Raw genomic sequence first — 23,232 nt, forward strand, 5'->3', positions numbered from 1 at the left:
CAACCGTGCAAACACCCAATGAGTTGCCCAATTAGTTTCAACTTGGCTTCATCAAGCCCCACTAAGAATATTATCTGATATTTCTTCCCACCCATCTCACCACCAAACACAAAATTCACATAATTCTGTGAATCAATTTACCCTGATGCCTTAAATAGATCGAAAAGTTACAATATAAAACAGAAATTATTACAAATTTAGATAAAAATCTAATAATATATTATGTCCTAATGTATCACATAAATTTGTGACATTTCATTACTGATTAAAGTGTGGTGGGGGTTGTTTTTAAAACAACAGGTACAGGTACAGGTACAGGTACAGGCAACATGGTACCTAACATATTAAGGTGAATCAATATTGGACAGCACAATCCCCCAGATAGAACCAGCTTAGCACTGGCCATTATGTGTTCTTCTAAGTGTACTACCGGTTGGACAAGGTTGTACCACCAACCCAATCCCTTCATACACAGCTAGTGGCCTGACAGACTTGTCTCATTGCATGTGACAAGTCACCACTTCAGCCTCACAGTGCATGTTATCACCTCATGGATGGAAATACACACTGAAAATATAAGGTCATACAGTCACTGTGTATCATGTGTCAGTATTACCAGTTGACAGTACCAGGTCCCTTGTATCATGTGTCAGTATTATCTGTTGAAAGTACCTGGTCCCAGTGTATCGTGTCTCAGTATTACCAGTTGAAAGTACCTGGTCCCTGTGTATCGTGTCTCAGTATTACCAGTTGAAAGTACCTGGTCCCTGTGTATCGTGTCTCAGTATTACCAGTTGACAGTACCAGGTCCCTTGTATCATGTGTCAGTATTATCTGTTGAAAGTACCTGGTCCCAGTGTATCGTGTCTCAGTATTACCAGTTGAAAGTACCAGGTCCCTGTGTATCGTGTCTCAGTATTACCAGTTGAAAGTACCTGGTCCCTGTGTATCGTGTCTCAGTATTACCAGTTGACAGTACCAGGTCCCTTGTATCGTGTCTCAGTATTACCAGTTGAAAGTACCTGGTCCCTGTGTATCCTGTCTCAGTATTACCAGTTGAAAGTACCAGGTCCCTGTGTATCGTGTCTCAGTATTACCAGTTGAAAGTACGGGGTCCCTGTGTATCATGTGTCAGTATTACCAGTTGACAGTACCAGGTCCCTTGTATCATGTGTCAGTATTACCAGTTGAAAGTACGGGGTCCCTGTGTATCATGTGTCAGTATTACCAGTTGACAGTACCAGGTCCCTGTGTATATCCCTGTCTACAGCGTGTTTGTATATCCCTGTCTATAACATGTTTGTATATCCCTGTCTATAGCATGTTTGTATATCCCTGTCTATAGCATGTTTGTATATCCCTATGTGTAGCATGTTTGTATATCCCTGTCTACAGCATGTTTGTATATCCCTGTCTACAGCATGTTTGTATATCCCTGTCTATAACATGTTTGTATATCCCTGTCTATAGCATGTTCGTATATCCTTGTGTACAACATGTTCGTATATCATCCCTGTGTGCAGCATGTCTGTATATTCCTGTGTAGAGCATGTTCGTATATCCCAGTGTACAGCATGTTCGTACATTCCTGTACCTAGAAAACCTAGAAACATATCGGTGAACCAGGATTCAAACCTACGAACGAAGGTTTCTGGCGTGCCCACGCCAAGGATGCATCTCGGCATCTTGAACTGGGCCATCTATGTCAATGGCACAAAGATGCACTTATAAGTATCTGACTCTTCTGTTAGTCAGCTAGCTCTAAGCTCGCTTAGCATGGGATACTGGGATCTCTTGGGCCTTGGAAATTTTATGTAGTAGGGCACAAGAGCAATGAACTTCTTAATGTGTATGGCAATACGGAACAAGGGCCTTTTGAAAGAAGTCCATTGAAAGACATCCTCTTATGGCATTAATCTTATCCTAAAAGACATGACAAATATTACAACAGTCAAATTCCTAGAAAAGAATTAAACTCCCATTTCACGGAAATGTTCAATACTTACACTTGGGTACTCAAAATCTGGTTGACTGGCAATATCTTGTATATAATCAACACGGAATTGGTTTTCTGGGTTTCCTAGCACAACTGGCGGGTTGAGCGTGCTCATTGCACCCGTAATTGTCTGGAAAAAAACAAAATATCAAAATTGAAAATATTATAATAACCAAAGTGCATTATTGATGTTTAATGCTGCTTTTATCATGCTTTACTCCAATATCACAACAGGGAAAATGAGCTGAAATAGTTATAACATCTTTATTAACTTGCCACATATTATAACATTATTATTACCTACTACAAGATGTTATAACATCAGCATTACGTTCAACATAACGTCATAACAAAGGACAAGGATAATAGCTCACATGACATTTTCTGAATATCACATGAGATAAAACAATTCTTACAAGGGTACAAAAGACTGAGAAAAGTTACAGAAATGTATCTACAAAATATATCCTCACTGCATTGAATTACACACTGACACTAGCTTAACTAGATGTTAAATAGGCAAATAAGTTAGCTCACAAGTATTCTTTACAAGTCAATATACACAATTTCAAAAAGAAACATTTCATAGAGAGCATGGACAACATTTCAGTATGGTGGCCATGCTTCAAATCAAATAGATCAGCATTCTGTGACCAGGTTTTAGAGACAACAGCTGAGATGATCAACATTTAAGCGACAGACAGAACATGTCCCACCATAAGCTCCCTCCAAACACAAGTTCAGGTGCTTGTCAGAAACATTGTTATTATGAAAAAAAAAATAACTAAGATTTGAAAAGATATCTGCTCCAGTCTAAAACTAACAAGCTGCATGAAGCACAACCACAGCCCTGTCGCATAACAAGCTTCTAATACTACAAATATATTCACAGTGTAAATTATAATTTAATTTCACAATTATATACTTTTATCTTCTGATGATGACGTATAACAAAATATTCATTATATAAAAGTTAGTTACCTATCTTTTTCCCATCTAAAGATAACTAGCTCTGTATCATAATTTTTTTGTCATCTTGCATATTAATCTGATTCAAAATCCACCATTTTAACAATTATTAAGTCTCACAGTCTCACCAGGATGTAAGATCTGACTGTCAAAACAAGACAATAATGATATATAAGTATGATTATTATGTCTATTTGCGGGCTTCCTTTTCCACAAATAGAAATCATGGTAACCATGAACAGAATTATCAGCAGAAATGTCAACGCAATTTGTCGATATTCTACACCAGTAATTATGTTTGATAATTGTGTAGAACTTTACATCATCCTTGAAATTGAAGTATTATTTGAGTGAGTGAGTAAGACTGTTGTGCCATCGTCAGCAATACTGTATCGCAACGACCGCTATTCTGGTAGACTAGATTCCCGTTGTGTCTGGCATGGAACAAAGCAATAACAAAATCATATTGGTTGGTAACATTGTGTGGCCTGACTTAAGGAATCATCATCCCCAATGATGAGTGTTGCTCATGTTATCAATCACTGGTTTGTCTGGTTTCTGTATACTTCCTAGTGACTGTTATACTCCAGACTGAAGCATTAACAGGACTACACACAGCTTCCCAACAGCCTGAGGCATTACAAAACCAACATAAATTCCAAAATTACCCTTTGATGAGTACTTATATACCCAAAAGATTACACTGGGGGGATTTTGGGGTAGAACTGGACCCAACTTTACCCCAGTAAACAGCTACTGATGGGGATTGGAAGGTCAGGCTGTTTGTGTGTGTTTGTCGTTAAATGCCACATTCGTAAATAATCGAATCTGGACCAGACAATCCAGTGACTGACACCATGAACAACGATCTATGCAACTGGGATACGATGACATGCATCAACCAAGTCAGCAAACCTTACCACCTGATCCTGTTACAATAATCATGGGTTGTTGACTAACACGGATCTGGCTACGGCCTGCATGTCACTGCACCCTGACAGAGTTGCGCTCTGCTCACTGGTTGGCTGGACCAGACGGAACTATTTACACATATATATATATATTACTTACTGCTTTACAGTGGAAAATAGGTCAACCGTTTTACTTTTGACATCAATGGAGCAGGGGCAGTAAAGGGAAAGAAGTTAAGGAATTTTATTGTGACATGACCTTGAGCTGAAGGTTGCATTGCACAGAAGCATGTGATGAGTGAGTGAGTACGGTTTTACGCTGCTTTTAGCAATATTCCAGCAATATCACAGGGGGTGGGGGTGAGGGACACCAGAAATGGGCTTCACACATTGTACCCATGTCAGGAATCGAACCCGGGTCTTCGGCGTGACGAGCGAACACTTTAACCACTAGGCTACCCGACCGCCCCTTGAAGCATGTGATGAGTGCCCAGCACAAATAATGTATCTAATGAACAAGTTATTATGGAAGCTCCATGTGAACTACACTGCCTGGTTGGTGCTTCTGAAGGAAGCATAAAAACATAGCTACGATCATTGGTTTCTTGTACGTCCAAAGGACATAACTCAGCTTAGGGCCCCATCTACATGCATCCCCTGCCACATGGTTTATTTCACGATAAAACATTGTTTTATCATGACCTCACTTCTGGAGATACAAACATGGGCTCAAAACTTATCGTATATTGGCCAACATTATTTTGAGAGGGAAGTGTCTAGTGAGTTGGTCCCCATAGTAGTAGCTGGGAAACACAGATAAACGTGATGGCCGAACGATTGCATCCAAAAGCGGGATAGATGACAATTGGTATTGGAAGAAAAGGTACAGGTGGTCGATGTGAGGATTGTGAGAATATGCGGGAAATACCCACATGTGCATAAATGGACATGTCCGACATTGCCGAGATCGGATTCTATTGAGGGAGTCATCATTATTAAAATTTGGGTATTTATCTTTAAAGCTTTTACATTTATCATCATCCTTAAAGAGACTGTAAATAATGCTGATATCTTATATAAGAAATAAACAGTCGTTGTTTATCGTACAATAAAATACTGCAGGAAGAATAAACCACTTGGGGGTGCACCCTTCATGGTTTATTCTCTCTGAAGTGTTTTATTTAGGAGATAAACCTACTGTGTTTTGAAATTTGATGTAGTCCCACTGTAGAATAGATACCTCTTTTTTATAATTTTGAACCGAGCGCTTTAGCGCGAGGTTACAAATTATAATAAAGAGGTTTCTATTCTACAGTGGGACTACATCAAATTTCAAAACACAGTAAGTTTATCTCCATTCTACCATGACTGCAACTACGCTTTGAAAACGGCGCTCTCTTGCAACGCGCAATAACACAGGTGCACAGGTCCGCGATCTTAGAACATTCCGAAAAGTGGTCACAGGTAGTTGTATATGTAACAAATATTACTAAAGTTAAAGATTAAAAAACACCAAAGTCGTGAGTAGTTCATAATAAGTGTTCAAAACACATAGTTTTTCAAACGAAGTTGACAAATAACACTCCTAACTTAATCCAAAGAAAGATGTTTTAATTTCTATCAAACTGTTGCACACTGTTGAACACTGTGGACTTGGCAGTCGTTTCTCGGAAATTTGTGAGAGAGGTCATTTCTTGGAAATCGAACATGCCATCATTTCTATTGTAGGGGTGACGGGTAATAGAAAAAGGTTTTAAAATGCTTAACTAATATATTTCTACAGCAAACTTTATGAATAAACATTCCTATATACATTTAACATGTCTAAGAGTTATTAGTTAGATAGCAATTGCCCCCAGTAAACAAGAATAACATCAAAGTAAATGCCTCTCTACCCCGAAATTGGATGTGGCAGAACTTGACCTAAATCACGGTTACTCACACCTCACAGCCATCAATGGCTGACAATCATGTGTTTACATTAACTTGATCTAGTTAAAAGAAGCAAGATGACAACCCCGATCTATGATGTGGTTCAACATTTACCTGTAGATTTACTGGGATTGATCGAGCCTGCTGGTACATCCATATGCTTACTAATGGAACTGAGTATGACTGAACAGCCACTGTTTAGGCTGCAGACGAGCCGGATATTTTGAAACGAGGAATCTGCATGGTGTGACCTGTCAATTTCAAGATTTCACGGATCCAAAGCTAAATAGTGACAGAACTGAGACATTTGTGGTCCAGAAATAGTAGGTCGTGTATAATTTTCATAACTGTGCGTGTTCTGAAGTGAATTTCATCAAGTTTAATAAGCTGTCACTTCAGTTGGGACATTGTTTTCGTGGACTTTCCAAAGGAAGTGTGTTCTGATGCACTTTCAAATCCCCTCCTGCCAAATTCCAACGGTGGTGGTTGACGGAGTTGGTAATGGATATCGATCAGAAAAAGGTTTGTAAACACCATGTTGTCATGAATAAAATGTCTTCAAACATATTTTATTAAGTTATATTTCACTTTCATTGTCGGTTGTTTCAATATGAAATTACCTGTTCGTGGGTTTCAGAAAAAGTTACCAAAAAATTAAAAAATGAACAATTGTTATTTTCTAATTTTTTTTATTAGATATAACTCTTTCACTTATTTTGAATGTGTGAATCTTTGAATTATACCTCCCCACCCTGAAATGAGAACCGTCCTAACGTGTCCCGGTTGTCACTGTACCATCTGCACTGCACTCTCAGCTATGGCTGCCAAAGAAATTGTTAACACTAACGGAGAAAACCAGAAGACAACCCAGTACTGATGCACAGTGTGATGCTGTTCAACATTAACACGTTGACTAACTGTCCCTGCTGATGTAATGTTGTATTTTTCAAAAATAATTATAATGTTATATTTTACTTTCATTGTCGGTTGTTTCAATGAGGAAATAGCTTAAATTGTTCCGATTCTGGTCACCATAGAACATTTCTGTAGATCTAACAGTTTCATAAACATTTCATTTGTATGCAAAAGATATGCCTTCGCTAAATCTTTTAATGTCATCATCGAAGCAGTCAGGGTTGCGGCCCAGAACGGCCCGATATGAAACTGCCGTATTTCCTCTGTTTGACACTATACGCCGTCTATTAATTTCGCGAGAGCCCTTGACTCGGCGTGTATTAGAGACCTGTCTGGTATTACAGACCCAGCGTGTATTAGAGGAAATATATATAGATATGTTTTACAGTTCATATGGGGGTGATAGATCGGCAGCCATTTTCTTTGAATCGATATGTAGGCTATCTATGTATTCATACGCACGTTTTTTTGTGTGGAAAGGCTTACCATATTTGAAAGGGGTTTCCGTAGCAAAAAGGAAACCTCTTTTTAACCAATCAGAATCAAGCATTCATCAATGTCATGGTAGAATGTATGATAAACAGTGAATGAGTGAGTTGGGTTTAACACTGCTTTTAACATTATTCCAGTTATATCACAGCGTGTCAGCTTAATGTGGGAGGAAAGCCCGAAGTGATGCAGGTCTCAGACGTTTACCACTTCGGTGAAACCCACGAGCACGGGTATGGTGCTGACAAACCTAGAAACATAATCGGGGCAAACCGGGATTCAAACCCACAATCATAGGTTTCTGGTGTGCCCAAGGGACGCAACTCTGCACAGCGAATCATGGTGCCTTAGATGACTGGTCCACCCGTGCACCCGGTATAACAAACAACTCCAACTCATCATTTATTTGCTAATTATGTCGCAGACGAAAACGTCTTGTTTCTGATTATGATTATGTATGGGGTGTCTCCAGTTATGTCTAATTCATGTCATCCGGGAAATCTCACATGAAGTTGAACTCTTAGTGTCAGCAGTGAACCATGTGATGACATATACAAAAAGGGAAAACTTTGCAAGATGAACATTTGAATCAAAAGTGTATTATTTCAATGATTCAAATTCTAAGACAACATGTAAATTAAAACCATTTCTGTTCAAATAATTACCTCTTGCAAGACAACAAGCCTATTTTACCCAGGGACAGAAAATTAACTGGACCTATCACACTTTGTGTTTTTATATAAACAATCCGAATATATATCTTGACAACTTGACATTGATTTCCAAACACTTCATATTTGACATTCATGAGTCAACATTTCAAAAACAAGCATCACCATAGTGCCATTCCGATAAGCAAATCACATATGTTGAGAGTAGGTTTGTGTAAATAGGACTAAACTGTTAAGCAACTTCCAGTGCAATCTCTAAAAATAAACCTAGAATCACTTCAGAAAGACAAATCTAAAACCAGGACATGATAAGAAAATAGCTTCATGGTCTTGGGACGAGCTTGTGCACACATGATGTTGGCTCACCCATCATGAAAAGTGTAGCACGATTAACAGGCACATAATAAGATGCAAAACACACTGGTCGGAAATTTTAGTTGAGTGAATTTTCTGTCCGGGGGAAAAAGATGTAGCTATTAATACCTGTACTTGAACTTACCCCCACAGCTGACAAGGTCCTAAAGATGAGTTTTAAATACTCCTACTTCTAAATACAGCAGGTGAGTGAGTGAGTGAGTGAGGGAGGGGGGAGGGACGGACGGAGGGCAAGGTCAAATATTCCCGACACAATATTGGGTATCTTGCAACCAAATGCAGAAGTACACTCACACCAGACTAAAATCTTTGAAAACAATACCAACAGTCACATTAAGGCTAGCAGTTGACTTACACAAAATAGCGACGCACAAACAAATATATTTTGTATTAAAAATCTTTCACTTCCTTTAAATGATAATTCATAAGTCAGCAGAAATGTGTTATTACGTTTCAATCAGTATGCAGTGAGATGCACATGCGATTCCTCATATGACTGTTTGTCACATCTAAACTAATGACAATGGCCAACAATGCACCAACATCTGAATATAAGTAGTTTTTGTTGGTCAAATCACACGCCAAATTTGTTTTGCTATAGAACATTAGATTCTGGCCTTGTTACCATGCTCCCCGCCCCCATAGAGAACTGAACCAGCACTATCAGCATGGCAGGCAACAACCTACCCACAGAGCCACCTGTTGACCACGACAGGCAATCCGTGGGAGCTACTAAACTAAATAACCATAGGAGGCATGTGTCATTGGAGATTTAAGCATGCCATTTCAACATAAATCCGAAACAGTCTTTATAAATGTCAGCCTATTGAAAAAAGAATTTCAAGTCCTTAAAGTGCAGAATATTTCAAAACCAGAAAAAAACATGAACACAGTAATTGGTTGGCTGTTTCATCTTAAATACTAAAATGGAGTAACGTTTTTATTCCAGGATTCCAGGATCAGGATATAAGAATAAACCTGATTTTTTACAGCATAATGTTGCCGTGTTTTAATTGCTTTCCATATGCTACCGAGCATCAGGCGAAATCTGTAACCAAATGATGTCACGCCTTAATGAGTTCATGATAAATGAAATAACTTATCCATCTGGTGATCATGAATGATGAAAAAGCTTGCTACAGTAAGAAGCACCGATGTTGAGATATTGATTGTGGCCGCCTTGCATAATCACTGCATAGTTGGGAGAAGAGTCATCCAGATATTGATTCTCTCCCCTCCCTCTCTCCGTCTCTCTGCAGTGTCGTCGTTCTCTCGCTAGCTACCTCAGCCGTCACAGTCGATACATACTGGACGCCACGGACACACCATAAATGATTGCTGTATGCTGACAGTGACCAACTCCATTCATGGTTTATGCTTCACGATTGTAAGATCCTTTGGCATAAACTGCGTAATCCCATGGCCATGAACAACTTCATAAAACATGAAGAGGAAATATCAGATGTTATACCACCAGCTATAAAACTCTGTAACAGCCTAATTGTAGCTCAATAATGGCATGAAGCATTGGGGTTAACCTCAATGTCAAGCCAGGTTAGTGTCTCAGAGGATATAATTGGTAACATTTCTTTTCGTGATAAGGTAGGCACAAACGTAATTGTTAGTACCAGTATACCATTATGGGAACATTTAATTTGAATTTTTACTCAATGGCATAGGTGTAGCTAAAGTGATGTTACTTGAGCTTACAAACATACAATTCTACATCATCTGATTCAGGTTATGTCAAAATGGAGCTTGGAATATTTTTATCAAGAAATTAATTTACTGGATGAGTTCTCGTGACATGTTTCATGAATGATTGATCTTAAGTATGTATGTAACCATAGCAACCAAAGAGGATTTCAAATCATCACAAATCATCATGGAAAGAATTTACTCATTTTTATATTTTTTGGCATGAAAAACCAACAACACTGAAATAATTAGAAAATTTCAAATTTGCCACAAACTTAATGTATTGCGAAAATACATCCATGGCAAAACAAGATTACCAAACAATACTTAATCAAGTCAAATCTTTTACAATGATACAGCTTTGGCACAAAACAGAGCATCTTTTATGTGGCTAAGACAACAATAACCAATCTAAGGTGACAGCTCGTATAATTCTACTTCCCATCAAATACATTGAAGTTTTAAGCCTCTTCAAGAACATCCTAAAAAACAATTGCTTCCAAATGCAAATTGTTTAAGTCATTTAATACAACTAACCTTAACCTGATATTCTTTACCTTTGGAATTACTGTGGCCAGAAGTACGCAAAAATTCATCATCACTATTACACCCAGATTACCATGGTTACAGTAATAATGAACATACCGTGAAAGTAATCAATATTGTCAACAAAGCACATGATTCACCTTTATGGTATAGATTATCACCTCAAATTTTGAACTCCATAGGGAATTGGGTGTAGCAGAATCCTTGGCCGATAAAACATGGAGATCCTTACGCTATAGGCCAGGTTCTCCTTGCATTGGTTTACAACTAATTTCTTAGTGTAACGGCAATGTTCCATTACTTGAACCATTATTTCCCACAGTTCTCTCTAGATATGAAAACAAATAAATGCCTATTTTTTTCAACACAGCATATTAGAACCTGCCAGTATTCCACATTTTCATAAAAAAACTTATGATACAAAGTGAGAATTAACACTACGGTAATTCTACCACATCTACAGCAGAGGTTGGAGAGGGTCAGAAAGTTCACACCCATTACAAAGTCATGTGAAGCATCAGAAGATGAATTTCTTCTATCAAAGAAAAGCCTGTGAAGACATACGAAACGCTCCCTACACAATGTGACTTTGACCTTGTCTTCAGCGATACAGCCCATGATGGACACACTTACCTCAAATTAACATTTCTCAGGGCTAAATATAGCAACACTGTGTTGTGGAATGATAGATTTATTCTTCCCCCTCTCAACAATAGTAAGCATTAACTGTGAGCCTGTGACCCCCCTTCCCCCTGCCTCTCATTCATCACCCCTCTCCCTACCCTGTCATGTTCCTATCGTAATTCACCACTCTCCATCAACACACGTGAACAAGTGAAGTTTTTACTTCATACAGTTTGTTGAAATGAATAAATATACATGTTCACAAACTCAACGCCACAACTCAACATACTGCAGGTGCGATTCCATAGGTCTACAACATCAGGATCAGCTGGTATGTGACTAATAGTACTGGTTGTTTAAATTGATATGAAACCTGTAAAGCTGTACCGTATTCGCCGTAAATTTGACAAAGGAGGGCACTTCTTCAAATCAATACATTTGTTGTCAGAGATCGAGCAGTAGAGAACAAATTGACAAACTTTCATGAAACTGAAACTTTTTTTATGATATATTTATGAAGCAATCCCATGCCCCTTCCATCTACACTGTTGAGTTTTCTTGTTTTACAAGAAAATACGGACTGTCACGTAAACTTTCAAGATAAGCATTAGGTACTCATACACATTACATACAGATTGGTCCTAGAAGTGTGGACCGCTTATTGTGGAGAAATACGGTACAAGTTTGCACCAAGTGTGTCAGTTACTTTGTTCATGGCATAACAAAGATGGGGAGCGAATGAATATTCCTTTACGCCACATGACTTAGGTGAGAAAGTTTGGTTTAACATCGTTATGAACAGTATTTCAGTATGGCACAGCATGTCAGCTTGTTGCTGGAGGAACACCCCCAGTGGCACAGGTCTAGATGTTCACCACTTGCATGGGTATGGTGCTGATAAACCTAGATCTATCATCAGGGTGACTGGATTCCAAGAATACGCATCAAGATATAATCAAGGCTAATCACGGATTGAACTCTTAATTACAGGGGACGTAAGTCTGCAGTCAACTGCGGCACCTTAGGCGACTTAACCACCCTGCAAGGAGGCCCAGGACAACCTCTGTTCACCCTGAGTTCATTAAGTACATTTCTCAACTTCAGAACTCACAATATCTCTCAAAATGCTCCAACTGGACATATTCCTCCCTCTTCAAGTACTGTTTTCCTCTCAAATACCATTTTTCCCTCTTCAAGTACCGTTTTTCCCTTCTCAAATACCGTTTTTCCCCTCAAGTACCATTTTTCCCTCTTCAAGTACCGTTTTTCCCATGACAAGTGCTAAAAACCTATAAACAGCTAGTTAAATTTCTTATCAGATATTGAGAGGTTGAAACAGAATTAGTTAAAAAGTCACTGAACCTGAGAAATATTCAATAAGAGTTACTTTGCAATCATACAGCCCTTCTGTGCAGCTGTTTTCTGTAAACAAGGCTGTAATATACACAAGACAATACGGACTGCCATGTAAACCTTTGGTCTTAGACAGGGGTGCTTTTAAGATCATTTATAGGTTGGTCTATATGTTGGTCAGGGATATTGTAGCAGGGCGTTTAACACTGCGAATGTGGAATTTCTTAAGAGGCTAGATCAGCCTTGGCATATTTATATTACTCATTAACTGAGTACTACCATTCTGGTGTTAGTTTCCATTAATAATAATTGGGATGCAAAATTCCTCAAATATATCAACTCATATTTCACAATTTTAAGCTAGATCTGTACTTTTTGTAAATATGGCATGAATCTCTAGAAGTCAATTTCTTCTCCCATGTAGTGCTTCAATATGCATTCCATGCCATCTCAGGGGTGTTTAATAAGGCAACTGAGCAACTCAAGCAACTGAGAAGTCGTTTTTACCTGTTCTATGGTAAATTATCACACCTAGATCCAAGAATCAAAATATTCTACTGTATGCCAAAATGTTCATCTGCCAGCCCAAACTTGTCCCTCAGCTTCATTTCCAGTCATTCTTAATGTTAAAGTATGGTCTTTTAAGAGCAAAGCTTCTTTGTGTACAACAGATGGTAATGGACTTGCTGTAAGCCACTGTTCAAGTCCCTCCACTGATCACGAACCCAACTAAGTTGTATCCCCAGTGATACAGGGGGACCAAGGTTGTCCAGTTGGGGTAAACACGCCAGAGGCATGCCTTATGCATAATGTTGCTTTAACCTATCAGGTCAGTGAAAACTTGCTCCCACGGTATAAAAGTGTATTTCCTTAAATACTGACCACCACCCAGCCAATAACTAGAATTCCTGTGTCATTACACAACTAAATGTCACAGTTAAATATATTACATACTTTGTCACACCAAAACTTAAGGATCTTGTAGCATGGAATGCGAGCATTCAACTGTGTATCTCCCAAACATTTTCAAAACAAATCTAAATTCTACTTAAATTAATTTACAATATTTACACGTGATTGGGCAACATGCACAAGGATTTGGGAAGCAAAATAATTTTCTATCCCAACACTGACATATATTGAAATGATAAGATTGTCTCCCAACTAAGACCACCTTCACAAATATAAGTGCAACTAAGACCCCCTTCACAGACCCAGGTTTGATTGTTTGTTTGTTGTTTAACGCCGCACTCAGCAATATTCCAGCTATATGACGGCGGTCTGTAAATAATCAAGTCTGGACCAGACAATCCAGTAATTGAATCATGAGCATTGGTATGGGCAAATGGGATACGATGACATGCATCAACCAAGTCAGCGAGCCTGACCTCCCAATCCCGTTAGTCGCCTCTTACGACAAGCATAGTCGCCTTTACAACAAGCATGAGTTGCTGAAGACCTATTCTCCAGCCGGATCTTCACAGGTCCACAGACCCAGGTACAACCAAGACCTCCTTCACAGACCCAGGTGCAACCAAGACCTCCTTCACAGACCCAGGTGCAACTAAGACCCCCTTCACAGACCCAGGTAGATTAACATAGTATCCTCGAAATAAAGTAATGTGAAAGATAAACAAAAATACTACTACAGAGGACCAGAGAGGTAATGAGAGGATGAGAAAGGGATGGGGAGAGAACGAGAGCAGTTTGTAAAATTTGTGGTCACGAATCAATAAGAAAGGTTACCACCTCAGTCATTCCAACCATAGCCAGCAAACACTGACTTACCTACAACAGACAGAGCAGCCACTTAGAAGGAACCGATAGGGCAGGCAAGGAAATTCTACTGGGCATATTCCAAAATTTTTGTCTCGTAACCAAAACATACCCATGACGCTTTGACCACAAAAAAAACAATAATCCAAACTTCAAAATACAAAAACAGAATAACAATGCCAAATGCTTAATTAATCACAAAAATAATATCCTTGATATTCAGAACCTTGTTTGGGTCAATGTTCTGAACGAAGGCGTCATGAGTCAAGCCATGATTGAATCATATTTCAAACCCCCAAACTGACAGGTAAGAACAATGAATGTAGTGCCTAGGATATCAATGGTATGACTAACCAGCCCTCTGACTAATCCTACCCCAAAGTGCCACCCAGCACACAGCTCCATCAAACCATTACATTTTCTCACAGATTGCTTACAACTACCCAAAGCCAATATCGTCGCCAGCAAGATAAGACTTAGCATGCATGAGCTGCAGCACAGCAGGGGGCGAGCGAAACCAGCACCAATTGTTGGTCAATGGACTACAACTGACATCATAATTTCACGCCGTCAACATCTTGAATAATGAGTTCAAATAAATTCAAAGCAGCTGCTTATTTCAAATGAGAAAATGATTGACACCATTTATGCACTTCATGGTTGACAGGTTGAGTGATACCATATTCACATCACCCAAAATAAAGACAGAATTTAACACTGAGATGACACAAATGCAAAATAGTTCCTATTAATATCCCACCCATGATATATTAATAGTCAAAACTTAGTGGGTTCTCACGACATCAACAACAGATGAATAGCAATAGAAAGATCGCCCTAGTGCATCTGTCTGGGAAACTATATGTCTTTGTCCTACCTTTCTAGTTTTTTTTCTAAACAGACTGAAATAATTTACTCAAATCCTAACAGCGATCATGGTGGCAACCAACAACATAGAATTGTTCTGTGAGTCAGTTTACTCGACTGGGCATGTGAATGCAGGGGTTGGTCTTACCCAAGATTCTAAATGTGCTCCTGGTCCCCATCTTCAATTCTTTTTTTTTATATTAAAGTTATTTTCTCATATTCAGAGGTATTGCAACATTGTATTTTGAGACTGCCTTCAGTGAAATAATATAAAACTAAACATTGAAACCCCTTGCTCTTTCTTGGTCCTGTTATCAGTGAAATACAGATTACTTCAAAAATGCTATAAAATTAGTTAGTTTTTACATGAATTGGAAGTTTTAAACTCAATTTGGAATTTTTAATGACATTTGCTGCAGATTGGGGCAGAATATTGGCCTCTGAGCAGGTGTACAATAATCCCTGGGAAGTTCACACACCGTTTAGCAGCAGCCACGTGGATTACTATGGAGTGTGTAAGAGGATGTTGTAATATGCACTGTCACCATCAGGTATCTTACCAGGGTCCCAACTGCCTGTAAATCACCTGAGTCTGGCAAACCAGTGGTCGTCACATGAGCAACGATCCACCCATGTTTGTATGGTTGACACACAAGCACCCTGTAACTGCATTGTCCACTTCTGGAAGGCATTCATAGAATACTGTGGACCTAGTTTAGCCAATAATAAAAACTCCACCAGGAAAGAGCTCCCACTTTGTGTACCCACTGAATACACTGACAGTGGATTCTGTCGAAGATTTCATTTAAACATCAACAGTATAAGAATATCTCATTTTTCACAACTGCAACCAAACAAACTGCACATGAACAAGACGAGTCATTTCACATATACACAAATACTGTCTTTAAACTAAAATGTCCAAGACAAAGACCTAAAAGAAATTAAAAACCATCAAAAACATATTTGGAAAAGTCTTATGTACATGTATATCGTACTTAGGTATCACCCCCTCCTCAATATGGCTGAATGAATTACCAATGCTCTGCCATATTAAACTCAATAAAAAGACAGACAATACCCTTTGTGTGTTATCAATATGTATTGTTTACAAATTGTTCTGGATTCTCTGCCATGACATGGCTTACAGGGTGAAACACTTTAGCTTTATAGGATGAAACTGATTATAAATTCTGGTCATAGACCATGATAGACTGGCGTTATCTAATATACCAAACAATCTGCATCGAAAAGTGTTCTTTCTTGATAGATGATTGGTTCTTGTTTAATATCCTTGGATGTATCAAAATTCTGCTACCTTGTACAAAGCAGTATGTCATGATCTGCTTCATACTCTCGGAAACGTAACACATCCTGAAGTGACCTTCAAACACAATGGGGATAGGGCAGGAGGTGTATTCTACAAGCAGTGACGTTATCTGTGAGTGAGTGAGTGAGTGTTAAATAGTGGAATCCCAAACAGTGGGGATTCCAGGTAAGAATGTGTCCCCCCACTTGGTGATTCCAGGTTAGAATGTGTCCCCCCCTACTTGGAGATTCCAGGTTAGAATGAGTCCCAAACTTGTGGAAATTCCAGGTTAGAATATGTTCCCCAACCTGTGGAGATTCCAGGTTAGAATGTGTCCCCAACTTGTGGAGATTCCAGGTTAGAATGTGTCCCCCAACTTGTGGAGATTCCAGCTTAGAATGTGTCCCCAACTTGTGGAGATTCCAGCTTAGAATGTGTCCCCAACTTGTGGAGATTCCAGGTTAGAATGTGTCCCCAACTTGTGGAGATTCCAGGTTAGAATGTGTCCCCAACTTGTGGAGATTCCAGCTTAGAATGTGTCCCCCATCTTGTTGAGATTCAAGGTTAGAATGTGTCCCCCAACATGTGGAGATTCAAGGTTAGAATGTGTCCCCCAACATGTGGAGATTCAAGGTTAGAATGTGTCCCCATTTTGTGGAGATTCCAGATTAGAATATGTTCCCCAACTTGTGGAGATTCCAGGTTAGAATGTGTCCCCCACCTTTTCGAGATTCCAGGAATGTGTCCCCAACTTGTGGAGATTCCAGGTTAGAATGTGTCCCCATCTTGTGGAGATTCCAGGTTAGAATGTGTCCCCCAACTTGTGGAGATTCCAGGTTAGAATGTGTCCCCATCTTGTGGAGATTCCAGGTTAGAATGTGTCCCCCAACTTGTGGAGATTCCAGGTTAGAATGTGTCCCCAACTTGTGGAGATTCCAGGTTAGGATGTGTCCCCATCTTGTGGAGATTCCAGGTTAGGATGTGTCCCCATCTTGTGGAGATTCCAGGTTAGGATGTGTCCCCATCTTGTGGAGATTCCAGGTTAGAATGTGTCCCCCAACTTGTGGAGATTCCAGCTTAGAATGTGTCCCCAACTTGTGGAGATTCCAGCTTAGAATGTGTCCCCAACTTGTGGAGATTCCAGGTTAGAATGTGACCCCAACTTGTGGAGATTCCAGGTTAGGATGTGTCCCCAACTTGTGGAGATTCCAGGTTAGGATGTGTCCCCAACTTGTGGAGATTCCAGCTTAGAATGTGTCCCCCATCTTGTTGAGATTCAAGGTTAGAATGTGTCCCCCAACATGTGGAGATTCAAGGTTAGAATGTGTCCCCCAACATGTGGAGATTCAAGGTTAGAATGTGTCCCCATTTTGTGGAGATTCCAGATTAGAATATGTTCCCCAACTTGTGGAGATTCCAGGTTAGAATGTGTCCCCCACCTTTTCGAGATTCCAGGAATGTGTCCCCAACTTGTGGAGATTCCAGGTTAGAATGTGTCCCCATCTTGTGGAGATTCCAGGTTAGAATGTGTCCCCCAACTTGTGGAGATTCCAGGTTAGAATGTGTCCCCATCTTGTGGAGATTCCAGGTTAGGATGTGTCCCCATCTTGTGGAGATTCCAGGTTAGGATGTGTCCCCATCTTGTGGAGATTCCAGGTTAGGATGTGTCCCCATCTTGTGGAGATTCCAGGTTAGAATGTGTCCCCCAACTTGTGGAGATTCCAGCTTAGAATGTGTCCCCAACTTGTGGAGATTCCAGGTTAGAATGTGTCCCCAACTTGTGGAGATTCCAGCTTAGAATGTGTCCCCAACTTGTGGAGATTCCAGCTAAGAATGTGTCCCCAACTTGTGGAGATTCCAGGTTAGAATGTGTCCCCAACTTGTGGAGATTCCAGGTTAGAATGTCTCCCCCAACTTGTGGAGATTCCAGGTTAGAATGTGTCCCCAACTTGTGGAGATTCCAGGAATGTGTCCCCCAACTTGTGGAGATTCCAGGTTAGAATGTGTCCCCAACTTGTGGAGATTCCAGGAATGTGTCCCCCAACTTGTAGAGATTCCAGGTTAGAATGTGTCCCCCACCTTTTCGAGATTCCAGGTTAGAATGTGTCCCGAAGCTGTGGAGATTCCAGGAATGTGTCCCGAAGCTGTGGAGATTCCAGGTTAGAATGTCTCCCCAACTTGTGGAGATTCCAGGTTAGAATGTGTCCCCCACCTTTTCGAGATTCCAGGAATGTGTCCCGAAGCTGTGGAGATTCCAGGAATGTGTCCCGAAGCTGTGGAGATTCCAGGTTAGAATGTGTCCCCAACTTGTGGAGATTCCAGCTAAGAATGTGTCCCTCAACCTGTGGAGATTCCAGGTTAGAATGTGTCCCCCAACTTGTGGAGATTCCAGGTTAGAATGTGTCCCCCAACTTGTGGAGATTCCAGGTTAGAATGTGTCCCCAACTTGTGGAGATTCCAGGTTAGAATGTGTCCCCAACTTGTGGAGATTCCAGGAATGTGTCCCTCAACCTGTGGAGATTCCAGGTTAGAATGTGTCCCCCAACTTGTGGAGATTCCAGGAATGTGTCCCGAAGCTGTGGAGATTCCAGGTTAGAATGTGTCCCGAAGCTGTGGAGATTCCAGGTTAGAATGTGTCCCGAAGCTGTGGAGATTCCAGGTTAGAATGTGTCCGCCCAACTTGTGGAGATTCCAGGTTAGAATGTGTCCCCCTAACTAAGGTTAGAACAGGTCTCCAGCAGCCTTTGTAAGAGGCAACTAATCGTATGAGTGGCCATACTCTGAGACTGCAGCTTCACATGAATACCCCACTCAGACACAGCATACTGACTCCGAGCCGACCAGTCTTTGTTTTATCCCCTTAACAACAAGTACTATCTCTTAATGTCTTTTGGTATGATGCGGCCCTGGATCGAATCCCAGACCTTCCACTGCCTGGGCTGGCACTCTGCCACTAGACCACGGAGGCGGTCAGCTGGAGTCATGTGTCACTAGTGGGACATTTCGGATTTTTCAAGCTTTACACAAGGAGACTGACGGTAGAGGGCTGTACACGATCAGCTTGTAATATCATACCTAACAGATTATTACTCGTCACAAATTACAAAATATTAGTGCATTTAAGTGAAATATTAGTGAGTGACAAGTAGATCATTCATGTGATTGCAATCGGTTCTCAGTTCGGTAATTCAAAGTAGGAGCATCGTCATTGGGGCTTGACAAGCAAGTGACGTCACATCATGCATTACACAAGCTGGCTTATCTACTAGATTGGAAATGCACAAGACAGCGACTGGCCAATCAGATCGCTAGATTTTCTTAACGAGATGATCATGATTGCTTCCTGTATATTTTAGATTTTACAAATCTGGATTTTTGAGATGACAGGAAGCATAAAATTATATAACCCATAGTCTACAATTACAAAAAATGATCTAATACTGACAGGGAGAATTGAATATGAATTTCCTGTAGCGCTAGATCCAAAAGATTTAGGATTTGAATGAGAACTTCCCAATGTAGATGATAATCGTCTCAAAGGGAAATCTGTGATACATAACATACCTTATCACCTTAAATCTTACAAGATCTAAGTCTCAAAACACTCCTGTTGACAGACGGATACAGTGTGTTTAAATGTGGTCGGAAGTTTCAAGGACTAGCTTCTCAGAAAAAATGCACAACCACTGTATACTGATACAGAACTGAGCTAAACTGCTCCTTTTTCAGAACCTAAGGTGCAGTTTGTCACACGTGAGTATCTTAGAGGATGCAAGGTATTTTGTAAGTTTCACACCCAGAAGAGATAGTTATTTCAAACAATCATTAAAAAAAACTAGATAAACAACTGAACAAAATGTCTTCTTAACATGGCACTGGTGGATACTGTGGGGTGTGTACCGGGACCTTACTTTCTCTCCCTCCCCCAGCCACATCATTTATCAGACACCTTACATGTCAGAAGTTATGGCTCATAGTGACCCCACCCTGTAAACACTTTCTCCCCATTCCTGATACCCCTCCATGTGCTATTACCTATACAATCAAATGATAGTTTTCTATTCAGGTGCCCTGTATTCTTAATGAAATTATGGAAGGTAGCTAACTCTTGAAACAAACATTTTCAACATAAAACAGCAACTACCCCTTTCTGGATCAGCCAGTGCCACAATTCTCTTGTTGTCTGTAAACAGGCCTATTTGTTTACAATATCACAGGCACTGGTCGTGGGAATAGTTTACTCTTAACCTCGCTTCGTAATGTTGACATAAAACATTTAGCTACCTGTTACTAAAGATAGCTTTTCTGTCTACTTTGTTTACATTAGGACGACAGAAGGTCTGTACAATGATCACTGACTCATAATGTTTTTGTTGTCTTCCTAAAGGCTTATTATGCCACATACACTGCTGCCGTGTCACATCAATTAGAGAAATCTACATGTGTACCCTATGGAATGTATTGTTTTCCATCAACCCAACCATTTGACTGTATGTTATAACACATAGCATCACTGTACTCGCCAAACACTGCCATAACATGTCATTCATGCATGCCCTGGTCGGAAATAACATGGCCTTGATAGTTTGTTGAAGCACCAATGCCCTGTATTCAATATTAGGACCTCAAAATACTTTCGATACTCAACATTAATTTCTGCACATGTGAGAAATTGTTTATGTTAAAAAAGCATTTATTCTGACCGCATGAAAGCGTAATATTTAAATAACCAGATTGTTTATTCTTCGAGACGTGTTGTAATATGTTACTCTTCCACATAGTGATGGCATGTTCTAACTCTTTTGCAACATTGTATTAAGCAGTTTCGTAACAACCATGGCTTTATTTCCACATTGGCCACACTGACAGTGCGCTATGACATCTTATCGCATATTATATCATAATACTGGAACATAATTCCCACATTTAATGATTATTTTCAGGTAAATTCCACGGTCTGCAAGCTAGGTAACCAGAACTTTACACCATGCTGTCCGCCATATTGGGCGATGGGATACATTTGTAGGGGTGATAGGTTGGGTGTATGTTGACACTTACCAAAATCGCATCTCGGACATTTCTTTTAATGTCTTCAATTTTCTGTTTACGTTCCCTGAAAATACAAAAATAACAATATTTGAGCTCAAAAGACTAAACCGACATCGACAGACGCCAGACAGACGATATGGATCACAACCTTACACCCCTTTTGGCCAGGTTTGGAAATGGTCATGCATGCATAATACGGTTCGTCCATTCCTAGACAGAGCATAGCGACATAAATAAAAGAAAGCGAGACGAAATAAACACGATACTACTTACTCTGGTCCAAATCCATTAACGTGTAATATCCTCATTTGTTTCACAATCGTAGACTTTCCTGACTCACCGGCACCTGAAGAATATAAAATAAATTACAGCTCATTAGACAAGCAATATTAGAATAATCCCCAATGGCAGTCGAGTGAAATCGGTGAGTGCAGCAAGCCCCATTTTACACCCCGAACTGACCTAGCAACAAAAGACGATGCGTCGCTCTGTATAACTGTTTGTCCTTCTGTAATTGTTTTTCAATTCTCTTGTTCGCCTCTTTTGCATTTTTGTCATCTTCATCTTCTTTCCTTCCAAAACAACCCATACTTGACACAACGGTCGCTACCTTCGCCAGTTTGGAACTGGCTTCAATCTCACGAGCGTCGATTTCGGCACACTACCCAATGACAGAAGATTACAATCCAAAGGTCTGATCACCCCGCGTCCCGTTGTTGCCGGCGCTCGGGCCTAGCTTCCCTCCCCTCGACAGTAAACCTCCCGGTTTTTCATGAAAATAGTCGTACGTTGAGCGCCGACATGAAAACAGCAAGGCCAACCACACATCAAAATGACAGACACTTATTGGGTGGGGCGAGCGGTATTGCATGCCGGGAAGGCTTCGCAAATAGGGTCTAATATTCGATCACACGGATTGCCGGCATGATCGGCCGCTATTTGACTACAAGTGAATTTTTCGTATGGGTGTATACAACTGTTATTTTTTTTATTACTTTTTATCCGGTTGAGTAAATTATTCGTAGAAAGGTCGAATGCCAGGTAGTTCGTGCATCAACACTGAAGATAGACATAGACGCTCTAGACATAGTTATATCAATATTTGCACAAATATCCGATAATTCGTCATCGTTTGTTTACGTTATATATATTTTTTATATTGCTCAACTTCATTTAACGTACGGGGCGCTTATATTAATTAAATCGGAGTTATGCAATAATATATCTGTTGTTGTGGTACTTATAAAGACGCTTCAAACAGTTGAGTTTTCTATGCATGATTTCTATGCGAGGTTCATATTTAAAATGGACTTTTATTAAAATCTGAAATAATCTTAAAACCCTGTCTTTTTTATTTCAGTCACAAAAAGAAACATACCGCACTTATATTGTAGAATACAATATTCATATTCTACATAATACCCCCCGATCACATGTATATTGAAATACTTTAGATCCAAACGTAAACTTGTGTAATACTTTCACATGTAAAGTTTCAAATACTAATTACTTGACTACTAATATTTGTGTTGCATACGGCTCATGTTATAATGGTATAGGTTGGTTGAGGAAATGTAGTAGTGTATGACTAATTATGGGAACAAATATACGTCACTTTTTTTCTTTCTTTTTCCTTTATTTAATTAGTTTGTTTTTTTTAGGGGTTTTTGGGGTTGTTTTGGGGTTTTTTTGGTGTGTGTGGTGTGTGTGTGTGTGTGTGTGTGTGGGGGGGGGGGGGGGGGGGGATGGTGC

The 23,232-nt window shown here is 39.8% G+C and overlaps 1 protein-coding gene across 1 annotated transcript in view; it reads right to left on the reverse strand.

Moving 5' to 3' along the window:
* The window catches only part of LOC139454138 (guanine nucleotide-binding protein G(s) subunit alpha), a 69,247-nt gene extending 46,917 nt beyond the window's left edge, over positions 1–22,330 (reverse strand). Inside the window, exons 1-4 of the mRNA XM_071235663.1 lie at positions 21,943–22,330; positions 21,754–21,826; positions 21,490–21,544; positions 2,007–2,126 (exon numbers count right to left, since the gene is read on the reverse strand). Coding sequence (XP_071091764.1) covers positions 2,007–2,126; positions 21,490–21,544; positions 21,754–21,826; positions 21,943–22,069 — 375 coding nt within the window. The 5' untranslated portion in view covers positions 22,070–22,330. The remainder of the gene's footprint in view (positions 1–2,006; positions 2,127–21,489; positions 21,545–21,753; positions 21,827–21,942) is intronic.
* Between the last annotated feature and the right edge of the window lie 902 nt (positions 22,331–23,232).

Source organism: Haliotis cracherodii, unplaced genomic scaffold, assembly GCF_022045235.1.
Source record: "Haliotis cracherodii isolate W230 unplaced genomic scaffold, xgHalCrac1.p SCAF_10, whole genome shotgun sequence".
NCBI classification, from domain to species: Eukaryota; Metazoa; Mollusca; class Gastropoda; order Lepetellida; family Haliotidae; genus Haliotis; species Haliotis cracherodii.